Raw genomic sequence first — 26,142 nt, 5'->3', positions numbered from 1 at the left:
TAGAATTAAAAGAATGTTATGCAATTAAAAATGATCGAGATTAACTATGTCATTAAAATATGCTTTCTCCTAATCAAAACTGATGTGAGAAAATAGGATGCAAAAGAATTAAACATTTCATCAAATTCCTGATTGCAAGTTTATTGGCTTTAATTTTTCAGTTAAATTCAATTTCATTTTTTTTTATACATGGCGAACATATAGCATTTTTACATCCTTTTCATCTTGAATACGGTTGCTCTCTCTTTTTTAAACAGCCCATTGCTCAGAGAACGTTATATTTTCGTTGTTTTTCTCTCAGCATGTTCAAGTATGTTAGTTTTCAATGTGGATGTTGATATCAATTGTTCTAGCAGAGGAATTATTTGAATCTCCTTGTCGTACATTTAGCTTGTAAATACTTATAAACTTCACTGCTTTGTATAATAAAATGCAATATCTTTTTATAATTCCTTTCTTTCTAATGCATTAAAAGGCCTTGGGAGTTCTGGAAATGCCAAACTATAGGCCTTTTTATCTTCAGGGCATACAATAGCCTGATCTTTCTTTTCAGTTGTTCCCGGATTACTCTTATCTTCTTTTTTCTTTATAGCTTCTATAGCTTCTAAAGTTTCCTTTCTGAGTGGAACACCTTTAACATTCAATGTACCCGTGCACGTCGTGAAACACTTTTCCCCGTCCCATCTACAAACTTTAAGGTCATTACCAGGCCTCAAAATAATTTGCAATGTTTCGATGAAATCTGATGAATTTGTAGCTTTTATTATTGATTTTAATACATCTTTTCTTTTTTTGGACTCCAACAAATCTAATAATTCTTTAACTAGAACCGATTCAATTTCATATGTTTGCTCTGTTATTGGAATTATATTCACATTATATAAAATAATGAAACTTATCAAAAGTATTCTGTCTACGATCCCTGATGATAATTTACTTGACATTTTTATAAGATTCATCTTGCACGAAAATCCACAAAGCATTTGCAACAAACTGTGTAACATAAATGTTGAATCCGGTGGGGGATTTTTTTTTAAAGTTTCAAATATCGATTTTGATCCAAGAAATAAATGCTCAGCATATTTAACACTTGCCAAGAAGGAATCTGGAAGAACAAAACTCTCATTTCGCGCACATGCCACAGAACAGAATGCTACGGAAGCAAACAATTCATTGAAGAGTATTAAAATTTCTGGAATAACGGGCAATTGCTGCTTTTCGGACGCACTTAAAAGAGCACAGAAGGTGTCAAAACTTTGAACAGCAGATACGATATTTTCTTTCCGTAAATTATCAAATGAGTTGAAAAATGTCAAAAGTATGCGGTGAACATTGACTTTCTTGACATCATTTTCAAACGATTTTTGAAATTGTTGCATATCTGTTATTTCAAGATCTTCAAATCCTAGTGCAATTTTCACCAGAAGTATTTCGATACTTTTTCCAATGCTCTTTGATTCTGTGTCTAAATGTCTTATACTTGTTTCAAAATATTTCATGATTTCCTCTCTAAAATTGCTGAACCGTTTATCATGCAGTAGTTTGGATAAACCGTGTTTGACGGCGATTTCAACGGTAGTGGTTTCAAGGGGATCAGTGTAAAATAGATCACTGATAAATGTTTTACATCTTTCCGTCATATTTTGATCTTTCCATGGATCTAGTATATTTAAGCATGCAAGGAGCTCAACGGACATCATATTTAATTGGTTGATGTGTAAAACAGGATTTCTTCCACAATCAGGAGTATTTTGTTTTTCACCTTCTCTCCAAATAATGCCTTTTTCCTCAAAATGTCTTTTTAGAAACCCTTTAGTGGTGTCTTTTCGTTTATATAGGTTTCTGAGCAAAATATCTTCCCAAGTTCTATATCGTTTTTCCCAAAACTTTAAACAACAAGTTTGTACGTTATTGGCGTCCAAGGAATCTTCAAATAGTTCTTTTGTTTGAGATATTTTCGCTGCTAATGGACATTGTCTGGGGTATATTTTGTAGGAAGGTGTTGCTTTATCTTTGTAATATCCATAAAACTCGTACCATAACTTCAAGTCTGCAGCGATATTCATTTCTTTGTCCAAAGAAGAGACAGTCTCTTTGATGTGCATTATAATCCTTTCAATGTTGGAAAAAGCTAACAAGTCAATATTGTTGATAAGCCATTCGATGCATTCTAACTGACCAAAAAACCCAGCATGCTTTTCTTTTTTAAAGGTTTGAAATGCAGTTTTAACAAAGTTTGAATTTTTGGTCAGCTGCCCTATTAGCAATTGTGCTTTTCCAGTATAAATTATATTTTCACTAGTTTCCTCTGGTGAAATTAGTGTATTTAAGTGGTCTACAATTTTTCTAATATTTCTCTCGTCTTTATTATCTTTGTCATATATTGCACGCTGTGCCATCAGTACGATACACTGAATTTGGATTTGTTTGTTCTTGTTTTCTGGATCATTCTCAATCGCAAGTATCAAGGCCTTACTAGCCGCTCCGCATTTTAAAAAGAAATCTATTTTTTCCACCACATCAGCTTTGGGGAAAAATAAAAGAGTTATTAAATTTAAATTTGTTAACAAAAATATATTGATGAATTTAGATGAAATGTGATATGATATTCTATATTGAAATATATATAAAATATAGACCTACCTTTACCATATTTCAAATTAAATGCTTCTTCAACGTTGTCATACTCCAGGAAGATTTCAAACTTTGTTTTAAAATCGTCAATCCTTTCTGCATATCCTACCATTTTTGGTATATTTTGTGTTTTCCCACAGTATTTCATAGCTTTGATATAAATCTGCTTTTCATCGCTTAAATCTTCTGGAATTTCGTCCTATTAAAAAAATGCTTTTCTATAAATAAAACGATTTAGCTCGATTTATTTGTTTAAAAAAGTGCCACCTAATTATTTCTCTTTTGAAAATTTCTAAAACAACTTCTTATGACTTATTCAAGATAAAGTTTAAAATTAATTTTATTATATATCATCATTTTCGAAGATTATCAAATTTATTTCATTATAAAAAAGAATGTGATTAATATTGTGAAAACCAACCTAGCAAGGAGTGAATATTAGTTAAGTTGAACAGACATATCCGGGGGAGGGGGGGGGCGGGGGGACTAGAGAGAAAAAGATTTCGGAAGAGGAAGGGCTTCTCTCAGTAACAAATTGTATCAATATACTTTTAGATTACCCTTATTTGACAATACAGCCACAAAAAAAGTGGATTGACCTTTCATTTTACATTGGTTTTGTTAAGAAAAATATGAAGGGTAACCCCTTTCTTCTGACCTTTTGTATTAGGTAAGAAAGATATCTAGTATTTTTTTAAAATCTTAAACAGGTGGTCCATGGCCAATATCGCTCACCTGAGCATAATGGCCAGAAAAAAAGCACACATCAGTTAAGTATTTAAATTTTTGAGAATGTTTCAATATCAATAACAACGGCTTTACTCTTCTTGAACAGATTTTCCCCAAAATATTCCTTTGTAAATATTTCATACCTAATGTTGATGATGCTTCCATATCAATAAAACTAAACTATAGCCTTTCCGTTCTATTGAAGAGGGCTTTCCTATTGATTACAATGAAAAACTTTGATCGTTTATTGTGGTTCAACCCTCCCCTCCCCCAGTCATGATTTGAACAAACTTGATTCTATACTACGTACATGTATACCTGAGGAAACGGCCAGTTATTTATGACCAATCATGGCTTTGCTGTATTCCAAAGGAAAATTTTTAAAGATTTTTCTCATACATTCCTATGTAAAGCTTTTAAACTTTGTAAAACCCCGCCCTAACCCCTAGGGGTCATGATTTGAGCAAACTTGATTTTACACTACTTGAGGATGCCTCCACATAAGTTTTATTTTTCCTGGCCCAGAGGTTCTAGAGAAGAAGATGTAAAAAAAAAATTACTACATCTTCCTATGTAAAACTTTGATTTCTTCTTGAGGGCTCACCCTATCCCTGCGGGTCCTGATTTGAACAAACTTAATTCTACACTACCTGATTCCACAAAATTTTTATCTTTCCTGGCGCAGTGATTCTTGAGAAGTCAAGAACATTTTTAAAATACTTTTCTTATGCATTTTTATTTTAAACCTCGATCCCCCATAGTGGCCCCACCCTACTCTCGGGGGTTATGATTTGATTGATTGATTGATTGTATATTGTTTAACGTCCCTCTTGAGAATTTTTCACTCATATGGAGACGTCACCGTATGCCGATGAAAGGCTTCAAATTTAGACCTATACTCGGCACTCAGGGCCATTGAGCAGTGAGGGTTCTTTATCGTGCCAGCGCCTACCGTGACACGGGACCTACGTTTTTAAGGTCATATCCGAAAGACCCGTGACTTTCACTTCTAGTGCCGAGCGCTTGGCGAAGGAACAGTCACTACAAGAATCGAACCCGGGCATCCCGATCTACCACTAAGCTACCGTGACCTGTAGTTATGATTTGAAGAAACGTGAATCTACACTACCTGAGGATGCTTCCACGTGAGTTTTATCTTTACTGGCCCGTGATTAATTTTTCACTAATTCATAATTCATATCTCTCCTTGGAAGACCTCCATTTGAAAAAAAAAGCTGAATCCCCTTCAGCTAAGGATACTTTATGGCAAGTTTGGTTGAAATTGGCCAACTTTATCTTTAGACGGAGATGGAAATGTGAAAAGTTTACAACAACGACGACGACAACGCCAGACAACAGACAAATTTTGATCAGAAAAACTCACTTCAGCCTTCGGCTCAGGACTCATTTCTCATTTCTGTTGCAAAAAAGGATGCATGCCCTTGACATTGTTATATTCACGATAAAAACAAAGCAATATATACAGCATTCGTTTTTCTAATGCAAAGAAAAACGGGATAAACAGGATGGTAGACAAGTTTCGCAAATGCAAAACATCCCTTTTATATATTTTTGACGGTGACTTTGGAATGAAACGTTAAACATTCTCCAAATTCGTCAATAAAACCTACTACTGATATTCTATTAAACATCCCAAGATGTTTTCCAGACAAGAAGAGAATAAATTATACTATTGCTGCTTTGAATTGCTGTTTAATTTATTACAATTGATATATTGAATAAAGTCAGCTTCAAACTTTTACAATGTACGCAATCGTAGTAAATATATTTATTCAATACTTTCATCTTTACCTTACTGATTCCATGTGACTTGAATCTTTTCACACATTCTAAACCAGGGTCAAAATTTGCACTATTTATTAAAACTTTTAGTGCTTTCCCAAAATATTCTATATTTTCCAGACATTTACTCTGATGTATTGGCATTCCAGCTCGGCCATACATTTCTGCAGCTTCATCAATCTAAAAAAAATGCATGATGGATGCTTTTCTTATTTCACGTAAAAAAAGGAATGTAATAGTTCTTATATGACATCGTGTGACTTTTTAAAGCAATATGAGCTGATATTTCGAGAATTTATTTTGCTCTTAAAGTGTGCTGTAATGATAATTTTATATGTAATTTAAATGTTTATGATGAGTTAGATTAAAAGAAAGTATTAAATTGCTTCAGAAAAATGATTTTTGTGCAAGGGTATATTTAGTATTATATAAGAAACAAATATTGTACAGGAAGACAATAATGTAATTTTGCTTAATTTTGCTATTTATCTAAGCACGTAAAAAGTTCTACCATTACACACATGAACGACAAAAGTATTTAAATCTTCTATTTTCTATTAATTATTAAAATAGTTGATTACAATTTTCCAACAAAAATTTTTCCGACATCAGAGTTGCGGCTCATAATGCTTTAAGAATTATATAACGTTGAGTGTTTGTTCCGACAAACATTGCACAATTAAAGTTGTAATAATTGAATGAATCAGAAAGTGAATTTAGGTCCTAATATGTAAGCCTGTTTCCCGTGGAGAAATATCTATAATTCAAAAACTGTGACACATTAAATCGTCCACCCTTCCCTTACTGCACTTTAAGCACTTTTATTTACCGTGTTAACGTCACAATATCAAGTTACTCTTTTCCGTATAAATCAGGCATCGCCTCCTTAAATGTCACTTATGAACTACACACACACACACACACACACCCTCACACCCACCCACCCACACACACACACACACACACACACACACACACACACACACACACACACACACACACACACACACACACAAACATATATATATATATATATATATATATATATATATATATATATATATATATATATATATATATATATATATATAAGCACTAAAAAACCAACAACACTGTATATCCAAAATGTCGGATCTACCAAGTAGATACAAGGTCACGGAAGAAAATTTATATAAAGCACTAAAAATGACAAACGACACGAACAATAAAAATTGTCAAATTTTTATATTCCTCAGGACAAAGAAAAAAGTTAAAAAGTCATAAGAACAAAAGAAAAAGAGATACAAAACAACTAGCACTACTAATAAACTACTAAACACTAAATATTTACATATTTAATTACATGTTGAATTGGAAATTTTTAAGAACACTAATAAAGAAAGAAATCCGGACCGCTATGAAATGCGTCCGGTCTATCGGGTATACTCGGGTGAAGTGCGATTTACATAATTGAACAAATTAATTATGCTAATTAATTACGACAATCAGTAAATCGTACATTGTTTCATTCTCTCAAAATGGCGTAACTTTACTTAATACAGAATAATGAAAGAAAAATCATATAGTAGGGATATTTAAACATATGAATTGTGATCAGTTATAAATTTTGAAATATTTAAGGACTTATTATCGGGAAAAAAAATAATTAACGAAGGCGTAAGCAATACATAGTTATGTGGTTGTTCGAGAGTTGGTGGCGCAAATTAACTGTAGAGTTTACACTAAATTGAGAGAATAATTTTGTTTAGTATGATCAGGAATTGGGTCTAATTAACGTTCATTCTGGTGAAGTCATTCAATTTGTTAATACCATGTGGGCGGAATGACTTCAGTCTGTGCATCCAGAACTTTTCTTTGCTTTTCCTCTGAGCATCTGTCCATCTTGGGTTATGGTCAATCACCACTACTGTCATGTCCTCCCATTTGTGACCCTCAAGGTTGAAATGTTCCCCAACGGGTTCATTGAGTTTTTTGGTCCTAATGGTCGAACGGTGGTTATTGACTCTCCTACGGAGATCTCCTGTTTCACCAATATACTGTTTGGAGCAAACTTTGCAACTGATGAGATAAATGCAGTTGTCAGTATGACAGGAAAAATTCCCTAGTATTTTGTAGCTGCGGCCTGTAACAGGGCTGTAAAAACTGTCTGTGCCAGTGATGTGCTTACAAAGAAGACATCTCCTGTCAGAGCAAGTTTTAAAGCCCCCGTTAGGTAATGGGTTGTCCAGTCTGGTTCTTACTACCATGTCCTTCAGATTCCTTGGGCGTCTGTATGTATCAATCAGGGTAGATGTAGTATCTAGGAATACGTTTTTCGAATTAGATACGTCTACTGTAAATTTGATCGACTGATGAAAGGTGTTGGCAAACGTAATGAATGCCTCGAGGCTCTCGCAACTACATCTAGATACTACATCTACCCTGATTGATGGTGAAATCGAATTCAGTCTCCACACCAAACCCACAGACTCCCACCTATATCTTATGCCCACTAGCTGTCATCCCCCACACATTTTTAAGGGAGTGCCTAAGGGTCTAGCCACCAGAATTCGACGCATCTGTTCGTCCCCTGCCTTATATCAGGAGCAAAGTAGTCTTCTTAAGTCCCACTTATGCAAAAGAGGCTACAATGCCCGCACCGTACAAACAGCTATTGATGAGATGGCGGAACATGACAGGCAAAACCTATTACGCTACAAGGAAAAAGACAATAGCGACAGGGTCCCTCTGGTAACCACATACCATCCCGTCCTTAAGAACCTTAGCGGTATCCTTCAAAAGAACCTACCAATTCTCCATTCAAACAAACGAATGGCAGAGGTCTTAAGGAACCCCCATTGGCTGCATACAGACGCCCAAGGAATCTGAAGGACATGGTAGTAAGAACCAGACTGGACAACCCAGTACCTAACGGGGGCTTTAAAACTTGCTCTGACAGGAGATGTCTTCTTTGTAAGCACAGCACTGGCACAGACAGTTTTTACAGCCCTGTTACAGGCCGCAGCTACAAAATACTAGGGAATTTGTCCTGTCATACTGACAACTGCATTTATCTCATCAGTTGCAAAGTTTGCTCCAAACAGTATATTGGTGAAACAGGAGATCTATAGGAGAGTCAATAACCACCGTTCGACCATTAGGACCAAAAAACTCAATGAACCCGTTGCGTTACATTTCAACCTTGAGGGTCACAAATGGGAGGACATGACAGTAGTGGTGATTGACCATAACCCAAGATGGACAGATGCTCAGAGGAAAAGCAAAGAAAAGTTCTGGATGCACAGATTGAAGTCATTCCGCCCACATGGTATTAACAAATTAAATGACTTCACCAGAATGAACGTAAATTAGACGGAATTCCTGATCATACTAAACAAAATTATTCTCTCAATTTAGTGTAAACTCTACAGTTAATTTGCGCCACCAACTCTCGAACAACCACATAACTATGTATTGCTTACGCCTTCGTTAATTATTTTTTTTCCCGATAATAAGTCCTTAAATATTTCAAAATTTATAATTGATCACAATTCATATGTTTAAATATCCCTACTATATGATTTTTCTTTCATTATTCTTTATTAAGTAAAGTTACGCCATTTTGAGAGAATGAAACAATGTACGATTTACTGATTATCGTAATTAATTAGCATAATTAATTCGTTCAATTATGTAAATCGCACTTCACCCGAGTATACCCGATAGACCGGACGCATTTCATAGCGGTCCGGATTTCTTTATTTATTAGTGTTCTTAAAAATTTCCAATTCAACATGTAATTAAATATGTAAATATCTAGTGTTTAGTAGTTTATTAGTAGTGCTAGTTGTTTTTGTTTTTCTTTTGTTCTTATGACTTTTTAACTTTTTTCTTTGTCCTGAGGAAGGGACAGGGTGTCCCGAAAATTTGACAATTTTTATTGTTCGTGTCGTTTGTCATTTTTAGTGCTTTATATATATATATATATATATATATATATATATATATATATATATATATATATATATATATATATATATGATTTTGTTCTGAACACATTTGGTATTTTTCGTATCATAAAATATGCCAGGTGTTTTGAATAGGAGTGTATCAGTTCAGCCGTATGCATTCTCCCAAATGTCTAATAAATATGGTGGCATAAAAGTTTTGGTGATGCAGTCTACTGCAGCCAAACTCATAAGAGAAGGCGTATGAAATGTACCTGTTAAAGCAATATGAGCTGCATGTTTGACATCGGAAAATGTTATTGCAAATTTGTGATTAACTAATTTAACGACAGAAAAATAAATCATTTATAAACTTTTGTTCTTCATATTTCCGATTGAAAAATTTTTATTAGCTTTGATTGAAGCAAAATTGAATTGTTGTCGTCCTGTACAATAATGATTTCTCATATAACACTGTACTTTCGATTGTACATAAATATTTCTCCAGAAACATTTTAAACTTTATTTGAGCTTATTGCTCATAAGGGTTCAAATTACATATAAATTAATCACAATAGCACATTTTACCAGCAAAATAAAATTTTCAAAGATACAGCTCATATTGCTTTAAAAGAACGTCTCAACATAAAATTGCCTATCCAATTTATTTTCATGTAAATTACATTTGAATAGCTCTTTTGAAATATTTTTTTAAGACTATACAATGTTTTACAAATAAAATCAATAAATCCAATTATTCAAGATTTTCAGTCTTCGCAATTTAATATGCTTACTACATATATAATGTTTTAGAGGTGAAAGATCACTGTAAAAACTTTATTGATGCAATGTATTTTACAGGATGCAAAACTTGCATTATGTTTAATCAGTGTATCACAATTACCTCATTTCTTCCCTCATAAAACACCGCCAAGATCTCAAATTCAGATGCACTCTTTAAACAGGATATGCAGTTTTTCAAATTGTTGCAGTTGAAAAATCGTAGTGCTGCTGCTAAAAGGTGATGTTTTTTCTTACTTTTCTCAGCACATCTACACAGGAATGCATAAAATCAAAGTTACCTTTCGTAACATTACAATCAAAATTTAAAGCTTTGATAGCGTATAGATTATAAGAAAATAGAAAATAACGATATGCAACCAAAATTAACAATAATTCACACAGTTTGAAGGTATGTGGGTTAAAAGTTAAAAAAAAATCCTCATTTTCTAGACATTTTTTCTGCTGAGATTGAGCTGATATATGACGAATGTAAGCTTATTATAATCAGAAGTGTAACTTTAGATGCTGAAGATTAACTCAATCTTTGTTCCAAAGTCTCTTTTTTTTCTGCTATCCAGACAATATGGACACCTAAGATTACATGCATGCAAATCAAAAGTTAAATCCTTTAATTTCATCCTTAGAGCTACTACTCTAGTTCATTAGTTCGTTGGTGCTTTGGATTCTTCAAACTACATGTCTTGGTTTGTTATTTTGGAAGCTAGTAGTAATAAAACTTTCTCTTTTCTGCAATCTTTTATTTTTCCAACTTGTAAATGCCAAAATTTGTCTGTGTCTGTGTTTGCGCCTCTCCTATTTTTGTAATGTTTAAATGACTTTTGAGCTCGAATACTGTTCGTTATTTCCAAACATTTCATTCCCCCCAAAAAACTCGATTGTATATCGAAGCGATTTTTCATACATAAAATATCAACTTTCGTTGAAGTGTACTTAAAAATTAAAATGCCTAGGGTAAAGGAAAATCATGTTACCTTGCTTGTTGTTGGTGATGTCTAGCACTTGCATATTCCGCTCCACGAGAATGACCAGCATTTTCATAGCATTTCGCAGCTTCGTCGAAGTGTGATTTTCTGAAAAAGTAATTTCCTCTAAGGAGCCATTCACTGCAAGCTGATGGTTGTGAAAATCCTCTGGCAGATGAGTCTAAAGAAAACAAAAAAATATCTATAATGAAAAAAAAAATTACGGGTGAACTCTTAATTTAATGCTTTCAACATCTTTTCAACACCAAATAATAACATTAATATGAGAACGTGTCTGAAAAATGTACCCACCATCTCGAATGTCAACAAGATTTCTTGCGGCAAAATACTCATACATTGGGGCCCTGCTTTCTTTGTCTTCATCAAATACCCAAACGTTTGATCTTGCTCTAGTGATAGCTGTGTATAATACTTTTAGCTCCGTGCATAAGACCTTGTGTTTTCTAGGATCGAACTCAAGGGGCCTCACTTCCGTGTTTGGAACAAGGTTACCTTAAATACATAATGAAGATTCATATGGTATAACATACAGGTATACAGTATATTTATAATAGCTTTTCCAAACAGAACTAAAATTTTCAAAACATAGATATTTCAAATACATACTGTGTTGATATTCATGGAGACCTATATGGACATTTGCCCTGTCAGAATTCCTTGACTTGCTCATTTTTTTCAGAAATTGTTTAACAACTCTCCACTCTTTAGTCGCCTGAAAAAATATACTCGTACATTGCATCACCTCTAACATTGCTTTTATTCATAGATCATATATTTTATTGCATTCTCCAAAAATTAAAAATAGTATGATTTTTATTTTGTAGACTCTATGTATATTAATATGGCTAAATTAATATATCCCTTTAAATCTGAAGCATTTTTTTTTCACAAAAACATCATGAAAAAAGCATTGAAGCATTTTCTTGAAAATGGTATTTCATTGTAACCTATATTTATTTGTTTCATTAAAATAGTTTTATTACTTTCCGTGATATGTTCTTAGCTCTCCATGATTACAAAGACTACATACGGCTACTTATGTAATTCTTTACAATAAGTACAATTATGCATTGTTTCGTTTAAATTGAATCATTGGGAAAGAGATTTTGAAATTTAAAATAAGTTTTGATAGACATTGTAATCGCTGTTTTACTTTTCTTGCTTTAACAACCGATGAAATCTTACAGAAGATTCTTTGAAGAAGTTGTAAATCAAAACGTCGTCAAATTCAAGTCCCTTCGCACGATCAATTGTCATGACGAGACATTTGTTAAATTCTGTTTGTATTTTTTCTTTAGTTTCTTCACTAGCAACAAGGATGACTTGATGTGCCCCAAGTTCAATGCTAGAGGTTTTTCGTTTGTTACCAGCGAGCAATAATATCAAATCCCTGCATTAAAAGAAAGCATATATGCATTCATATAAAACAAAGAATTTAAAAATAAATGATAATGTTTGCTACTGTTAACATCCACTCAAAATTGATCCAAAACACATGTATTAATTGCACTGAGAATAAGGCAAATGAATTTTAAATTATTTTGAAATAACTAAAGAAAGTCGTTGTAGATGAAAATTAACACACACACACACACCCTCTCTCTCTCTCTCTCACACACACACACACACCCACACACATACACACACACACACACACACACAGAGAGAGAGAGAGAGAGAGAGAGAGAGAGAGAGAGAGAGAGAGAGAGAGAGAGAGAGAGAGAGATTCATATAACATTTATTTCCAAATATTTACAATTTAAAATTCTTTGTCCTAGCGAAAGCTACAAATAGTAAAAATACATAGAGGACCTTTTAGAAGACGGGGTTGGGACAAATAGAGAAAGAAGCGGGACATGTAGCTCGTGAATTTGCAGAATTAAGAGCATGAAAGACTTTATGTTAAATGGCAATGATAAATCGATTGACTTGAGTGAAAATTATACGCATAAACACCTTCAGCGTTTTTGCAAATTATCACGAAAGCCAATTGATTGTTAACATCAGTAACCAAAATATTAGACAGTTATTCCTTAACTCACTTACTTTGAATCACTCTGCTTTAAAATAACAGGTTTTGGACCATCTATCATTCCAACATCTCTCTCCAAGTGGTCGTATGATTCCGGAAAGAATTCTTTTAATATCTCAAGAATACCTGATGCTAGATTCAATATTCCAGCATGTGACCGATAGTTATGGGTAAGATGGAAAAGCTGTTAATGGATATTATATTGCAATTAAAAAAAATTAATAAAAACAGAAATGGAAGACTTTCAAAATACAATCGAATATTTAATGAATTATAGAAAGCTAGTTTTTTAAAACCTTCTCGGGAACATTAATGTTTCTTTCACTAATTTCCCTTATCTGATGAAAAAGGGATCGAAGATCCTCAAATCTAAATGATATTCCACGCATTATGCATTGGGCAGTATCCCCGGTTAGGAAAAGCCCTTTAGGAGTTTGGCAGAGTCTGACCAGGATACAAAGTTCTGCTTGTGTGAAATCTTGTGTTTCGTCCACATATATCTCATGAGCTAGAAGGTCCGGGATTTCGTGTATTGTCACTCTAGAAAAAAGAGCAAAAAAGACTTTAATGTCGACATGTGTTTACGTAAACATTAATAAAAGATCAAACAGTATTATCAAAATCTTACTGTTGTACATACAAACCTTTGAAAAATGTTGCGAGCAACATCAGCTTCATCTATGTAAAACAACTGTTTCTTGGCCCTTTCGTATATCAGAAACATTTCATAAATTTTTTCTCTGTCATTCGTGAAAACAGGAGCCATTTTCTTTCCCAACTCCTTATACTGTTTCAGATCCAAGTATCCGGTCGGGGACAACAAAGCCTGAAATGATCCTTTAATAAAAGACATAATTTCTGTCCAAACCAGGGATTGGTGACACTCTGATTTTTTCCCTTTAATCTTATTCCAAAATAATTCCTCGAATACTTCATAAGTCAGAAGCTTTCTTGAAAATGCATCTCTTGGTTTTCGTCCAGACTTTAAATTTGAACATCTGCTTGTATCGCTTTCTTCTCTCACTTCCTCGTCATTTGCCAATTCGTCTTCTAAAAGGTCTTCTATGTCTAAATCAGTGTCCCGAAACTTCGAGAGATCGCCATTATTTAAAGAATCAGCCCAACCCTGTATATCCATCTATAAGATAGGAGAAATGTACAAGAAATCACGTTATGATGATTTTGTTCTACAATGTGATCAATTTATAAATTAAAAAAATCACTTTCAATTGATTAAAAAGAAAATTTTCATGGAATTGAAAACAAATGTGCTAAATTTGTCTCATTTAAAAATTTTTACTTAATCACATATTTTAATTGATAAAAAGAGGTCATTTCCCAGGGAAAGTAAGAAATATATATATATATATATATATATATATATATATATATATATATATATATATATATATATATATCTATAAAATTGAACATACGGTCATATCATCTTTTGCTAAATAGAATGGACACCCTAGAGATATGTCCAGCACTTTTAACAGTTGTTTGAAAGTTAAAAATAATGGATACTGGTAGTCTTCAACATCTTGAAGCCTTTGTGGAAGGTCTTGTTGTCTTGGTGAACACGAACCTCTCCATGCTCTACACGCTTGCTTCATATCTAGAAAATTTTTTTTGACTTCTTGGCAAAGCACAGGATTTTTAGTAACAAATAATTGCCGTAAATGCCTCTCAGGACTTGATTCTGAGTTATCACTGACTGCCCTATCTTCGTATTTATTTTCTTTTCCATCTATCAAAAATAATCATAATTTCCCCTTAATAGTTTTTCACAATTGAATTTTCATTCTAATTACTTTAAATAAGAAAACTTACCATTTGATAGCGTATTTTTTGTAGAAGTATCTTGATCAGATTTCAAATGCGCAATATATGTCCAATACTCCTCAAATTTCTTCCAAAGTCTGTATAAACAGCAGGTCGTTTTTCCCGTCCCACTCCTTCCAACCAACAGAATCGGAGCTTCAGTTTCCATATTTATGATTGCATGCTCAAGTTCAGTCACTTTGAATGGGAAATCTATTTCAGAAGGTAGATTTTCTATCATGTGAGAGACGACATCAGGCGAAAAGGGATAAAATTTCATAATGTTGAATTCATGTTCATTTGGACTCAAAGGTAAACAAACATTCTCAAAATCTACTTCCAGCCCTTCAGGTTCTGATCTAGCATGAAGTACGTTTGGAATACACTGAAATATCCTTGGTGTTTCTAAAGAACAAGACTGAATAGCACCATGCAAGGCTTCTTTTCTTACACGAGTATGAAGTAGTTGTGATTGTTTGCTTTTCGAATAGGACTTTAGTATGTTTTTAATACACCGATGCAAATTGTCATGATCTAAAACAATGTCCCATATTCTGATAACTTCTGAGATAAAAACATTGCCCTCAAAAGGGGTACCTGGATGGTTTATTCTTGGTGAAAACGTTATTGCTATCTCCCAGATTATTCTTATGGCTTTGTCGAGTTTAATTTCGAACAAGACTCTTCCATTCGAATCTTCGACCTTTAACCTTTTACACAAATTCCTTCTCCGAGTTCTTTGATACATTGAACAGCTTTTTGTCTAATTTTCAGTGGGATCTTTTGTCGAGTCATTTTTTTAAGAAACGATGGTGAACATTCGATTTCCCAAAGTAAATGTTTGAATTCTTTTACGTCGAATCCAATCTGTGTGATAAATACGAGATATTTTGAGTAATTCTATTATATTTTAAACATTGAAAAAAAGACGATTAAAGCATTCAAACAAATTATATACTAAAGGACTATATATGGTAAGAGCAAATTTTGGCCCCCTAAAAATTCACATTTTAGAATGATATTCAGATATGTTTAATTGATATTTATTTTGTAAAGAGATTATATTAAAAATATTTCAATATTTTACACATTATGCATACTGGCTGTAAATTTAATGCTATTTTTGTCATCTAACAAAAAAGCCAAAAATATGCCTTTTTCTTGTCGTTTTTTCTTATGGGAAACATAATTTTGAAATACATAATTAGTATTGCATATTGCAAAAATATAAAGTTTGTTCTAGATATATTTTCTGCTTTGAAAATAAGTAGTTTAATACAAAATATGCTAAAATGGCGGGAAAACGTGACATTTATGATGTCATATTTCCAAAATAATGGCATTTTGATGAAACTAAAAATGACCAATAAAGGTCGCATGTATAGCTGTACAAATTAAAGCTACATATAAAGTAAAATTAAGATATTCATTTTAAGGGGCCATTTGAGACACTTATCATATATTGCTCTTTAAATCCAAACAAAATGACCGTAATTTTGAACTACATGTAATGTTGCATAAAAGGATAAATGCATTATACACATACACAATTTAGTTTTTAACTTTATTTTCTAATTTTCTATATAATATAAGAGTTCCAATAAATTAAAAATGTGAATTTCATCCTTAGAGCTACTATTCTAGTATGCAGATTTGTTGTTTTTTAAGCTAGTCGTAGAAATATTTTCTCTTCTTGCAATCTTTTGTTTTTCCTTCCTGGCTGGCAATATGCCAAAATATATTAATTTTTAATAAGGCATTCATCTAAAATGTTAAAAGCTATAAGACCTTCACAGTCAAGAGTTATGAGCCTGGTTAATTGTTTTTCGGACAAACAAACAGATGAACAGACAAACAGGCAGCCGACCGGGCAAACGGAGAAGGTTAAGGTAGAACCTATGTCGGAAAAGTCTTTTTCACAGGATTTTCAAACTTTTCAAAATGATAAATTATGCTTGCTTATCAATCAGTTAAAAGCTCATGATATGTTTTCTTGTTTTTAAATCTAGTACAGCCTGTGAAACTTGGTATGGTAATTACATACTGCGACTACAAATTTTTAGGGGTTATTGTCAAAAAGAGAAAATGAAAAATTACAAAAATACCTCTTCAAACATCGTCGTATATAGACATTATTAACTGAACAATATATTGATCAATATTTCTCAAGAATAATTTCTTTTTTATTCAATTGACATAAAACATAAGTCCACATATTTAAAAAAAAATGGCAAATAAAGTCTATCTTTTTAAGGTCATTTTTCCAGTCTACATTTGTAAATATTTTCAGAAGTCTTTGTCACAATGTTTCCAATATTTTATATGATAATGAAAATCCCAAAATGATAACAAAAAGTGATTAAAATATATACTTTTCGCCTCTAACTAATGAGAGAAGGTCATTTACCGATGCTAATTTTCTAGACCTTTTTGCACTTACATGGGATTTAATTTATAAATTGTCTATTTAACTTCACATTAAATATGTTTACAAAAATTTGTAATTTTGATTTAAAAATATATTTGAAAGAAAAATTCTAATCAAACCCAAGAATATGAAAAATTAACAAATAATTATGAAAAGTTATGCACATCAATTTATGATAGATACATATATCACAAAAATGTACAAACGATCGCACGATCTACAACACTACATCTTTGACTTAGACACTTTTTATCAATATGTTACACTATTTAGTTGGCTACTGAAGGTTTCTTAAGATTTTTGCATTCCTTCAAAATGGCTACCTACCATTTACATTATTACAGTAAGCTGTATACACGTACATTGTAATTTCATGACTTAATTACTTAAGGTCAAGATCTAGTAAATGGATGGTACCTACAGGTTTATGTAATTTCAGAAATATATTGTCATTAAGCATTATAATAAAAAAATATTTAAATTGAATTAATTTATTTTGGCATGAATTTTAAAATGCAGCTTTCTACCATTTTTTTTATTGAATCTGTAATGTACGGAAAAAAGTGATATTGAATTAATTATGATGTCACAATGGATCAAACACAGGCTAGACACATCCACTAATTAATGTGTCATAAGGTTCTACTTAAGGAATGAATTTAATAGCTACCTATTTTATATGGTATAAACTGGGTTGAGGCAGTTTACGCTTTATAAACCGCGAAGCGGTTTATAAAAATGCGTAAACTGTTTTTCTACCATTTTTACTTAAATTCATTGCTTATAATTTAATTTTCACTCATTTGATGTAAGAAAAAAAGATGATTGTTCTAATAAAATGACTTAAGTTTGTATAAAATTTGAATGTAACGTCAGGCAGATTGATACGTTTTTGACGTAAGTCATTGTGACGTAGGCAACCCATTTTATACGATATGAAGAAAATTTTTTAATCCAATCAAATACAGCGTTACAACCAGAATTAAATTATATTGAATTAAATACTCCCGAATCTTTGATTACGGGGAATAAAAATCTGATTCCCAGTGTGTACATCTATATACTATGCTAAATATTGCACTGTACCTTAAACTGGTAATGGTCAAAAGCTTTCTTCTGAGAAACCTTTTCATGCTGTTTGAAAAAAACCAATAACTTTAAACAATAATATTTTTACACTTTTGGTATCATATGAAATTGATTGAATTTTTCTCAGTGTATAAGTGATACTATCCTCTTATTATGCACTGTACCTCATTCTGATTTTGGTCCAAGACTTTTTTCTGAGAAACATGTTCAGTCTGCAGAACGTTGCAAAAAGACCAATTACAATATTTATATAATCTTTCACATACATGTATTTTCAATCACCAATCTTCCAAAACGTTTTCCACAAAATATGCTCATTTAGATATCAATGTACATCAATTGCATTAATTTTTATAAATTTATCCCCATTTTGATTAATATCAATAATTGCAGGTTACAGCAATTTTTCACATTGTCTTTTGAAATAACAGGTTATCATTTCAGATTCATATCGTAATTGATTGATTAATGTTTTTCAATCTTTAAATATGCTTCATTTTAAACGAAAACTAGGCGCTTTGCCTAGACAGTATAGTCGGTTTTACTGGTGGGTATAAAATTTGGCAAATGAACTCCTCAAAGGTGTGACAATAATGTCGGCGAAATTTATTCTAGTGGACACAAGGTTTTTAGATCTTTAAGGATGGAGATTTATTAATAGAGAAGCATTGACTATATATTGTGGCGATTTTAATATCAAAAGCCAAAATTAGCACCCCGTTAAATAGCCCGCTATACGGTATTAAAAACTATTATGTTTAGAATATAAAATGACTTGTGGAATAACTATTTTGACAAATGTACCTCTGAATGCTTTTGCTCCCCTGTGCAACACATTGATTTCTTTCGTGATGAGCGTTTTTCATAAAATGTTGATATGGAATCTTTTATTTGTTCCTTGAGCTTCTCTATTTTTTCTTCGACAGTTGGTTCCATCTTCCAAAAAATCTATTAAAAAAAAAACAAACACACACACAAAACGCTGAACAATTTTGAATAGGATACATTTTAATAGCTTCAATATCGTTGAATGAGAAGTTCTTGATTTTTTAAACTATAATAAAAATCTATAGTCCCAATTTCTCAAAGAATTTGATTTTGTAAAATTATAACAAGATTCATTGTTCTATTATTATTTTGAGAATCTGAAAAGAAGATATTTTCACACGCCACCATTCCGCCAAAAATATAATCCCTGCTAGATTTCAAACTCAGTTTTCAATATCTATTTAAAGTTGTACAATTCTTATGAGAAAAGAAAATACCCAAAATACCGCTTAGCAGGTTTTCGGTGTGTTTCAATTTCGTTTGCTACGATTTCCGAATCGTGGAAAATAAATAAGAGTAAATTTCATACAGAGTTTGTTTTTGCAATAGAGTTATCTCTCTTTGCTTACAAATCAAGCAGACAAGTAAATTTTATGCAAATGTAAGTATGCATCGGACATATACCTTGCTTCGGACAACTTTAAGCAATAAATCTCTTTCTGTGTATTTATCTGTTTCTGTCATAAAGATGAAGATATAAATTTTTTAATGAGACCGATTGTGTTTATCATGTTGTGATTAAAATACTACGCAAATGGCCTTGAAGCTACGTCAAATTTTACATCATCAAAGGGGAATTGCCCGAATTTTTTAAGAGTAATCGTTCTTTTAAATTCGACTTCCACGGAACGAGTCGGACTTTGGTAAATTTTGTCAAGGATTGGTAATTTTACATAAATTATAAAGAACTTTAACTTTAATCTTTGTTTAATGCTTATACTAGTATGCTAATTTCACCGTACATCGGACACAAACTAACCATGCATCGGACACTTTTCGATGCAAAGGTAAGCACTACCATTTTCATACAGAACCCAGCTGACAGCTGTTTTTTGTTGAAAAAGAAAATAAAAACTCTATATTTTCAGTCAAAATACAAGTTACCGATATATGACGTCTGGAATTTTACTCAATTTATTTCTACAAACCAGAGTATGCTAAACCATGAGAAAAAGGCGCAACTTACGGCATTATAAGCATTTTAAAGCATTTCTAAGGCAGAGGGGGGGGGTCTCTAGAATCGTTCTTTATTGGTGCAATAATATCGTCGATTAAATAAAAGTTGAGGATTATTTCTTAGATAAAAGATGAAAATAGATCCATATCAAGAATTTTGAAGCACTGTGATAAAGGTATGATATTTTTCCGCTCTCCATACTGTCTGTCCGATGCATGGCGAACAATGTCCGATCCATGGTGAATTTCAGTTTTTCATAAAAGCTCGATTTTTAGGGATATTTCTCAATAAATGGCATATAATTTATCCTAAATTGTTATTTTTATCACAAACTGTTTAACTCCATTTTGATAATTTCCGTCGATAGGGATACCGCTAGAACTTGTTGAAGTACAAGGGTGTCCGATTCATGGTGAATTGTGTACTTTAAGCTTGTTACAATCCTATATAAAGAAACCCGAGTCGAGAAAATAAGGCCTTGTTTTAGATGTCTATTCTTTAAACATCAAGTACGTAATAAGAATTTTTCACTGAAGAATTTACAGAAGTCACCCCTGAGGTAGAAAATCTACTCCAAACCGACGGGGAAATTATGTGACGTATTTTCCTGAACAATGTTATGAAATTGATCTTTTAAATCTTTCAACTCAAAATACATGAGATATAAGCAGATACTGTAGAAGTGGAAAACATTACGATGTTTTTAATTTCACTATGTTCACGATTTAAGAATTTTCCGCGAATTTTAAACCATCGTGATTATTATTTCACGTCATTTCTACCTATACACAGTCATAGTACCTGAATATTTACAAACCATTCTCCGTGAAATTTAAACCACCGTGAAAGGTAACTTTCTAGCAAACCGTGAAATTTTAGACCCGTGAAATTAAAGACGTCTACAGTATACAGTGAATATATCGTCTTACCCCAGACAATAATCTCTCGTTAAGATTGACAATTTTTCAACTTTTTATACATTTATAACCCGAGATATTTCTTCAAACAATGTTTAGCTTACGAATACGGCAGCACTTTCTTTAAAGCTGAACACTATTCGTAAAAGTAATGTGTCCGCCATTTTTGCTCCGGATTCTCTCCACTCTGCAGACCCCTATATAAAGGTCAAAACTTGTTCATTGTTCAGTGTAATCAGTTGACACCAGTGTAGACAGACGTATGCTACACAGCACTCAGTAGCGAGAATTATAACGTAATACTTCGTCTAATGCAAGAAGGTAAGATACCAAATAAAGTAAGAATTATAGTTGTACAGGTCAGTGCAGTATACAAAAACACAGGTACACATAACTGCAATAAAATGTAAACTTAGGTAATGCAAGATAACCAGCACAAACACGGGTCACCATTTCACGCCGATACCCGCGACAATAACGCAGCCAGGTGTGACGAATGCGACGAGTATACCATGCTGTTGAAGTATCGTAGATAATGATATCGAAAATGGCGCATGCCTATTTACGAGTCGTGTTCAGTTTTAAGTATCCATTAATGATTGCATGGGTTCAATCAATCAATATTCAATTTTATATACAGTCTATTTTAAAGTATTTACAGCTTAGTGATGTTCTGAAGCATTAAATGCGTGATCATTATGGATATCAGAAAATTTAAATTTGATTATGATCATTTCTTTCAATCACCAGTATAGATTAAAACCATATTTTCCATAAAAAAATTTGATTCGTTTAAATAAACCTATATATACCTTACGCATTTCCTCATGTTTACATTGTACATAATCTCTCGGTGGTTTTCCTTCGTTGTTCCGACATGATACAGACACATGCAGACCATTCAGAAGTTTTGCCAATTTATGAGCCTGGGGGCAGCTTTCTGATTTCGCAACAAGATGAAAAAGATTGTCTCCGTTAGCATCTGTTTGATGTGGATCTAGAAAGCTATATAGTATTGGATTTCCTCTGTACCTGACAACGAAATCTTGAAAAATGGTACCTATAAAAATTTTTAAAAAAAGGTATAAGGAATAAAATCTAAATGCATAGAAAATAAAGCATAAAAAAGAAATAAAACAAGTAAAACGTCTTCTCTTAAATTATATTACATATATTAAGTGACTCAAAGTATATTTTAAGTCAAATTGATATAACAATTGAATTCAGGTGCAAGTATATATAATTAATAACGAAAGCTGTATATGATTACATGTACATTGTACATGAATGTCTTAAAAATTGACTTATCCTTGCACTTTCACAATTTTGATTTTATCCTTAATACTAAGAAAAAGTGGCTTTCTTGAGTATTAATGAAAAATATTAATTTATTACTCTCATTTTCATATAGTAGTCTTATAAAAAATGATACAAAATCTAGACCGTTTAAAAAGCTAAAACATAATTGAAGTTATTTGTAAATCTTCTTTATTTGATAATTCTAAAATCTTTAATCCCTTATTTATAATTTTATTTACATTTTTAAATGACCTTGAGTATTAGATTATGTAAAATATTTAACTTTATTCATTGTGTTGTTATTGGAATTTTGAAAACCAGAAAAGGAGATATGTTCATACGCCACCATTTTGCCAAAAATATAGTCTCTGTTTGATTTCAATTCTATTCTATTTTAAGTGGTACAGTTGTGACGAGGAAAGAACTAATTTATGATCTTCTAAATCTCTTGCATCGCATCTAAATATCTAAGCCATTTAAGTTATTATATTTGAATATTTCATCGAGACAGAAACCCGACAAGAATCATTCCTTAAAACAATAAACTTATTATTATTATTCAGTTCTACCTCCACATTTACATTTTCAAAGAAGTTAAATCAGTATTATTTACAATATCGAAAGGATATTATAGCAGTTATGATGTACTTACTGCTCTCGTTGTTTAGATACATGTTTGCAGCAACATGCATAGGTGTATCTCCGTGTCTAAGACTCAGGTATTTTGGGTTAACATGGCTTTGAAACAGCAACCTTAAAACTTTAAAATGTGATTGCTCAATTGCTGACTTTACCAATTCTTCGTCATCTTCGTCATGGAAAAAAATTAGATAACAATTATAAAATGAAATATTACATATTTTTTATTACTGTGTTTATCTTTGCAGTGTGAGGTAAATGTGTTTTAATCACCATAAGAACAACAACTTTTTATGAAGGATAATGAAAATAAGACGAAGATAACAAACAGCGATCGCTCTTAGAAATTCATTAACAATTTAAATAAGTGAGGAGGGCATATGAACACAGACCTTCTGTATATTCCAATATTTCTACTCAGGTGCCTATGAGCAGTAAGCATTCCTTTTATGACTGATCACACCTGCGATACGTGATCCGTATATATTGATTATGTAGCTCATGAAGTAAAATGCAGTACAAAAACAATAATTTGGTACCATTGATTTACTGAATATTGTTTTACGTCCCACTCGAATTGATCACTTATATGGAGACGCCACCATTTTCCGGTGGAGAGTTGCAACTTTTGTCCTATACTTGGCACTCAGGGCCATTTGTTTAACATTAAATTATAAAAAGCGGAATATTAATATTTTTGCCTTCATATCAATCTCTAACTGCTACTTAAGTGCTATTTCTTACCATATTTGAAAACCAAACACAATTTAATTTGAGCGAATGTGAACTGTAAAAACTTGATCAATACCTTCATTGATGATATTTTCTCCATCCGGAAGATGTTCAAATATTTTGCATAATTTTTCTTCACTCTCTGTAGTGTTCGTCATTGTTGCAATTAAACTTTGTCTAAGAAACCTTTGAAATGATTTGACATTGCCTTTGCTAATACACAATACTACAGCATCGTGCATGACCTCCCACATTTCCATTTGGATTAGCTTTTGGAGGAATCTGTTGTAAAGTTTTTCATCTATCTTGACTAAGGATATCGGAATTTCTATTGGAATAAAGTAAATCAATTAAGTCAAGAAGCATTGACAAAACTTGCAACAAAAACAATTATTATCAGAACAGATGATTTCCTCTTTTTTGACATTCTCTTGTGAATGAAATTCAATTTTTCATTAATATTAGACTAAAACGAAACATCTGATGAAATTATTCCAACTTTGAAAAGAATTTCTGAAACGTATTATTTGTTGTTAAATTGTAAAACGATATTTCTTATTGAGTAAGATTGTAAGGTACTTTAACATTTGTCAGTGTCTTTCCTCATACGGCAATATAGTTAATATTACGATTTATTTTCAATGACATGCAGCTATTCGCATTATCAGACGTTCAAACCACACGGAATATAGTAATGTTTGGATTATGACGTTGTACAAGTTATCCATGTATGATATGTTGCGTATCATTAACAAATTAGTAAAAAGTGCATTTTGTAACATAATTTAAGTAAAAATATAAATATCATTAGTTAGAGTTTCTATGGAATATGACATGAAATTATACAAGATTTGATCACGCCACCAACTTCATGCCATACCAATTTTGAAACTAAATATTACCACTGATGGCTGAGCTACAAATAGTTTCTGCCACAAGTGATACGCATTCGTCCAAAACTTCTCTGTGTGTTGAAGAAGTATGGTGTTCCTGAAGGACATTTATTAGGATATTGATGTCACCCTCCACATTTTGATCCCTTCTCAATCTTATCCTGTCAACAACAGACCTGCACTTGCAATTTTCGCATGACTCGGTCATCATTGTTTCATTTTCGTTCTGTTGAAACACGACAGGTACTCGAATACTGAAAATAATGTCAAAATGTACATTTAGGGAATATTTAAATTACTTTTACACACAATGAAAATGTAATAGATTTTCTCTAAAAGATTATGTAGTATATAAAATTATAAACACAATGTGTATATGCCAAAAGAAATGTTATTTTCATACGGAGTATATCTCACTTATGGTCGCGACGCAAGAGAGTGTATTTAGCGTATGAACAATTTCTGAAACGATGTAAATTATTGACAAGCAAGTTGATGAATCAAGAATATCAGCAGTCTCGTTTAAAGTCATCATTTCGTAAGTTTTATAGTCGATGTAAAGATATTATTTATTTTGAATCAAATTAAATTTAATCAAACCAATTTAATGATCGTTGTTTTGCAGATGCTTGAATCTTCATTACTTTTCAATGGAAACATAGCCCCATTACGGTGATTATTTTTAATGTAGCAATTTCTCTCTCTCTTTTTCATCATTTTATAATTCTGAATTCCTTTTGCCATCTGATTCCTGACAGATATACTGTAACTATGGTTATATCTTAAACCAGTATAACTTACCATAAATATGAGTCGATCAAACCGTTTCAATATCAATAAGCCCATTTTTCTTTTGCCTTGGGCTTAATAGCTGACTATACCATAGTTACACGCAAGTGTTATAAATACTTTGATTTATATCTTATGAAATTTCTGGCACTTTGTTTGTCTTAATATCGTATTCATACATTATTCAAATAGATATTTTAAAATATCTATATATCTACTGATTTTTTATTACTTTGTCTAAGGCAGTAAATATGTATCAATAAGAAGTGATTTATTTTATTTTACAGCAAGACACATTTTGTGTAGTTTCACTTCTATTAGCACTCAGTGTGCTAAGTACAAGTTCTTGTAAACTTTTTTCGTATGTTTTTGAAATTGCTTTTATCAAGCGACACCAGATAATATTACCTCTTTGGTTCCCTCATTTTTGTTTTTTTAAACTTCGTCGATTCTCCCTTTGCCTTAAATTCCTTGTGGTTAACTCTGGTTGCCCTTTCTGTTTGAAGTACAAACATATGTACAATTGTATTTAACAATGCTCTATTGATAATTAAAGAATATCAGTTCTGTAATTTTTAAAGCTTGTGTAATTTTAGATCAGTTAAATGTACGACTT

The 26,142-nt window shown here is 32.1% G+C and overlaps 2 protein-coding genes across 2 annotated transcripts; both read right to left on the bottom strand.

The window, feature by feature from the left end:
* Positions 1 to 219: 219 nt before the first annotated feature.
* LOC134258061 (TPR and ankyrin repeat-containing protein 1-like) lies at positions 220 to 14,656 on the bottom strand. Its single transcript, XM_062740621.1, has 12 exons — positions 14,348 to 14,656; positions 13,556 to 14,049; positions 13,208 to 13,451; positions 12,926 to 13,095; positions 12,065 to 12,269; positions 11,486 to 11,591; positions 11,171 to 11,371; positions 10,868 to 11,039; positions 9,997 to 10,144; positions 5,176 to 5,346; positions 2,644 to 2,833; positions 220 to 2,524 (listed from the first exon to the last, which is right to left on the bottom strand). Exons 1-12 carry the CDS (start codon positions 14,525 to 14,527, stop codon positions 444 to 446), a joined length of 4,362 nt encoding a protein of 1,453 aa, XP_062596605.1. The 5' UTR covers positions 14,528 to 14,656; the 3' UTR covers positions 220 to 443.
* A 6,613-nt stretch (positions 14,657 to 21,269) lies between these two features.
* Positions 21,270 to 24,961, bottom strand: LOC134258064 (uncharacterized). Its single transcript, XM_062740624.1, has 5 exons — positions 24,747 to 24,961; positions 23,921 to 24,172; positions 23,126 to 23,281; positions 21,987 to 22,234; positions 21,270 to 21,371 (listed from the first exon to the last, which is right to left on the bottom strand). The coding sequence occupies exons 1-5, from the start codon at positions 24,946 to 24,948 to the stop codon at positions 21,270 to 21,272; spliced, it is 960 nt and encodes a 319-aa protein (XP_062596608.1). The 5' UTR covers positions 24,949 to 24,961.
* Between the last annotated feature and the right edge of the window lie 1,181 nt (positions 24,962 to 26,142).

The sequence above is a fragment of the Saccostrea cucullata genome, unplaced genomic scaffold (assembly GCF_032062105.1).
Source record: "Saccostrea cucullata isolate Sc308-1 unplaced genomic scaffold, CSIRO_AGI_Scuc_v1 ctg857, whole genome shotgun sequence".
NCBI lineage: Eukaryota > Metazoa > Mollusca > Bivalvia > Ostreida > Ostreidae > Saccostrea > Saccostrea cuccullata.
This window is presented reverse-complemented; position numbering and strand designations above follow the sequence as displayed.